This window comes from Vigna unguiculata, chromosome 1 (assembly GCF_004118075.2).
Source record: "Vigna unguiculata cultivar IT97K-499-35 chromosome 1, ASM411807v1, whole genome shotgun sequence".
Taxonomy (NCBI): domain Eukaryota; kingdom Viridiplantae; phylum Streptophyta; class Magnoliopsida; order Fabales; family Fabaceae; genus Vigna; species Vigna unguiculata.
This window is the reverse complement of record NC_040279.1, coordinates 29,406,507-29,410,438: the sequence shown is the minus strand read 5'-3', so window position 1 is coordinate 29,410,438 and position 3,932 is coordinate 29,406,507. Positions and strand designations below refer to the sequence as shown.

Genomic DNA, 3,932 nt, shown 5'->3' with positions numbered 1-3,932 from the left:
CACCTATTGATTACTGCCACGTGCCAATGATCCAACTGTACCCAAGTTCTTCACATAGCACGTGTCAATTCTTGATTCTTTATTTTTGTACTGTTATTGTATTTGAGGGCCACTCATAATTTCTAGCCGACATCACAAATAATTTAGAAGGAAAAGAAAATATTCTAAAAGTTTGGTTTTGCATTTCTGCCCCTGGATTTTTGCTATTATCCACTCTGCCATGCTTTCCTTTTAATACTTGTATTATTTGCACATTAATTAATGTTGACAAGTTATTTATTTATTTTATCTAACTCAAGCTTATCTACTACTAATCATTTCCAAAGTAATATATTAGGAAGCAATCTAATAATTTAAAAAGAGGAATAATAAGAATCAGATTATCCTAGTTGGGTACAACATTAATGATTATTCAACTAGCTAGCTTAACATGTAATTGAAGTAGAGGACCCGAGTTCAATTAATGTTATTGAGCATTTATTATTGTGAATATCACTATAGTACCCCACTTTGAAGTGTGCTATATACCAGTGCCTTCAGTCTCAATCCACATTGAAAACAAAGTTACTACATAGACTTTACCGAAGAAAGAAAGAAAGAGGAAGTGTTGAGAAAGAAAAGAAAGTGAATTTACAATTTTTGTTTCTGGGGACAAAACAGAAATAACGGGAAAGGTGAAGGACTGAAGAAGAAAGAAAAAACCGCCATTAAAATATTGCTTAGAAAAGATTTTGCTTTCACGATGAGAACCTACAGTGCCCTTATTTTAGTTCATTCCATTGAAAGGTGAAAGATTTTGCATTTGTGGTGTGTGTGGTCTACACTTATTCCTCCATTTCCATTCATTAATAACAACCTCAAAACACACAACACCAAACACACTCTCCCATGCTCATGAAACTCTTTGGTTTCACTTTGTTCTTGTCTCTTGCACACTACTTTCCCTTCACTCGCTCCACTACACAGAATTAAAAAAGCCAACCCCACACGCTCACACGCACGCCATGTTCAACGATCCATCAATCATGGGTTCCACGAGCCAGGGCTCGGAGGATCATGAAGAAGAAGATGAACAAGTGAGAGAAATCCACGCCTTAACACCAACTCACCCTCCCCATCCACGTGGCAGACCCTGGGACACCCTTCACACCCACCGTTCAAGCTCCCTCTCCGTCGCCAGCACCGACGGTGGCGCCTCCTCCTCCGACAACTTCACCACCATGAGCAGAGAGTTCAACGCCCTGGTTCTCGCAGGCTCCTCCATCGACCCCGACAACAACCGCAACCTAACTCCCGTCAACCAAAACAACGTGAACAACAACCTGGGGAGGATCAGGGAAGATGAGTTGATGGAAGAGACGAACCCTTTGGCGATCGTGCCGGATAACCACCCTCTGGACCCGGTTCCCTCGTCCCAAATGGGTGGTGGTGCACGTGAAGAGCACGTGTCGGTGCAGAGGGTGAAGAAGGAGGAGGTGGATACGAAGATATCAGCGTGGCAGAACGCGAAGGTTGCGAAGATTAACAACAGGTTCAAGAGAGAAGACGCTGTGATCAATGGGTGGGAGAGCGAGCAGGTTCAGAAAGCTTCCTCTTGGATGAAGAAAGTTGAGGTAACTTTTCTTTTCTATTTTTCTCACGCTGTTACTTACTTACTTACTTACTTACTTGCATGTTCATCTTCTTCCTCTTTTATTATATTTTATGTGTGTTTGTGTGTGGTGATTATTCTGAGTGGGTTGATTCGGTTTCTTTGAGGTTATGATTACTGTTACTACTCTTGAGATTGAAACAGAACATGCTTGGATTCATTCATCATGATCCAATCAGTACATGGTCAGGTTAACTTTGAAATTAAGAAGAAAATTGAGTAAGATTGGCTAGAAGTGATTGCAGCCATGATTGATGATTGCCTCATTATTAGTATTATATGATTTATATGTAGAAGAAAAGGTGGGGAATTATTTTCCCTTGGTTGTTGAGGAACCACATCAGGAGGGAAAGAAAAAACTATAGTAATAAAGTAAGAATTTTTTTAATCATTGGTAAAAAAAAAAAAACTAAAATATTCTATGCATTGATGATTTGTTTATGCATATGTGTTGAACTGAGATTAAAAGGTGATCTTTTTTTTGTGTGTGTGGATGAATAGAATTATTCAGTGTACTTTTTAAGGAGTGTTATGTCTGTGTTTTGGATGGAAAAAAAATGTAAGTTTAACGAGACAAGTCGAATCCAACATCTATGCGTGTATTTACATATTTGTCCAAACAGTGTCAACTTCCTTTTGTATCTTGGTCGTATGAATGAATGTTTTTGTTTTTTTCATGCATTCCCATGGTTTTGGTAATTTACAATACCACAGATTCAATGTCGAAATCACCCTAAGCATTGAACCTCACATTGAGAAGTTGAATTACGACTAATAAGTTCTTCCTTCAACATTGAACCTCACATTTTTCACCTTTTCTCTTTTTATTGCATTTGCAATTTTAAGCTAAAACGTCACCCACCTGCTATCAACTTCCATGAGTGTACATTCTTTTGGTAGAATAACCTGTAGTGATGTGAAAACTGCAACTTTAAATGTGTTACCCACCAGCAAGTACCAAACCGTTCAACTATTTGATTTCATGTTAATTTGAAGTAAAACTACGTGTCCATGCAGTAAAAGAAAAGTTGAGTAGACCAGATTTAAAGTTTTTGTTAATGATGAGTAAAAAATGTGCAGAGGAAGCTGGAGGAGAAAAGGGCAAGAGCAATGGAGAAAATGCAAAACGACATAGCAAAAGCTCATAGAAAAGCAGAGGAGAGAAGGGCATCAGCAGAAGCCAAAAGAGGAACGAAAGTGGCTAGGGTTTTGGAGATTGCAAGTCTGATGAGAGCAGTTGGAAGAGCACCAGCCAAAAAGTCCTTCTTCTAAAGATTTCACATTTCCAAAACCCTTTTGAAACAGAATTTTAGAGATAAAAATAAAAATAAAAATAAAATGTATAAGAGCCCCTTTTTCCTTTTTTGAATTGGGTAAAGGGTGCAGCACTATGAAAAGAAAGAAAGAAAGAAAAAAAAGTGCAGATGAGGGATATGTGTCATATTATGTGAGAACCAATTGGAGTGTTTGTAAGTGATTGCAGTGTTTGAATGAAGGTGATGAGTGGTGACACGCTTATTTGATTGTGGTGGTTAATAAGCACTTTTGTGTTTTGTACATTAAGATATTGCGTCTTTGAATCACTACTACCAAATGCTCACCTTACCTACCTAACCCTGCCACCTCCTCACCTGCATTACTACTCTTTTCTTTATATTTTCCTTTTCCAAATCATGAGATTATGGTTTACCAAACTCTGCTCCCGACAAATCCATCTAATAATCTCTTGTTAATTCTTAAATCATGTCACAAAACACAAATACTTTGATGCTTGGCTTATGAAGTTATGAGTAACAAACCATTCTAAACATCTAAGTAATTGCATGCTTAACAACACTCTACAATTAATGGATGTATGACTTTGATATTAAGCTTTGTTTATTTTCCCCTGTAGGAGCCTATAAGGATGCCTTAAATTCTGCAGAGCAGTATAAATTACAAATAATCACAGGAAAAATGTCATTGCTTCTTACACCGTCACAATTAATAACTGCACCCCCAAACTATGAAAAAGACTAAAGTACCCTCTTGTTATATCATTCGACAATGATATATAGACAATCAAATTTTAACAACTTTCTTTTATAACTTGAGTATCATCTTCTAATTGGTTTAGAAATATAGAAAAATGAGAAAATGAAAAATGGAAGACCATTTAAAAGATGACACATCAAGTTGTAAGAGAAAATTGTCAAAATTTAGTTTAGTTGTTAAAAAATTATTTTCCTATATCATTATGTTGTTGTCACCAACCATCACCGCTACCGTTTCTGCCAGGGAT

The 3,932-nt window shown here is 37.1% G+C and overlaps 1 protein-coding gene across 1 annotated transcript; it reads left to right on the top strand.

The window, feature by feature from the left end:
* The first annotated feature begins 765 nt into the window (after nt 1-765).
* Nucleotides 766-3,265, top strand: LOC114163679 (remorin 4.1). The gene is made up of 2 exons (XM_028047977.1): nt 766-1,613; nt 2,732-3,265. The coding sequence occupies exons 1-2, from the start codon at nt 1,005-1,007 to the stop codon at nt 2,921-2,923; spliced, it is 801 nt and encodes a 266-aa protein (XP_027903778.1). The 5' UTR covers nt 766-1,004; the 3' UTR covers nt 2,924-3,265.
* Nucleotides 3,266-3,932: the final 667 nt, after the last annotated feature.

Bases quoted from the DNA above. Each gene is read 5' to 3' on its own strand.
- LOC114163679 (XM_028047977.1), top strand. From the start codon at position 1,005: ATGTTCAACGATCCATCAATCATGGGTTCCACGAGCCAGGGCTCGGAG. The intron at 1,614-2,731 runs GTAACTTTTCTT...AAAAATGTGCAG, and splicing joins CTTGGATGAAGAAAGTTGAG to AGGAAGCTGGAGGAGAAAAG.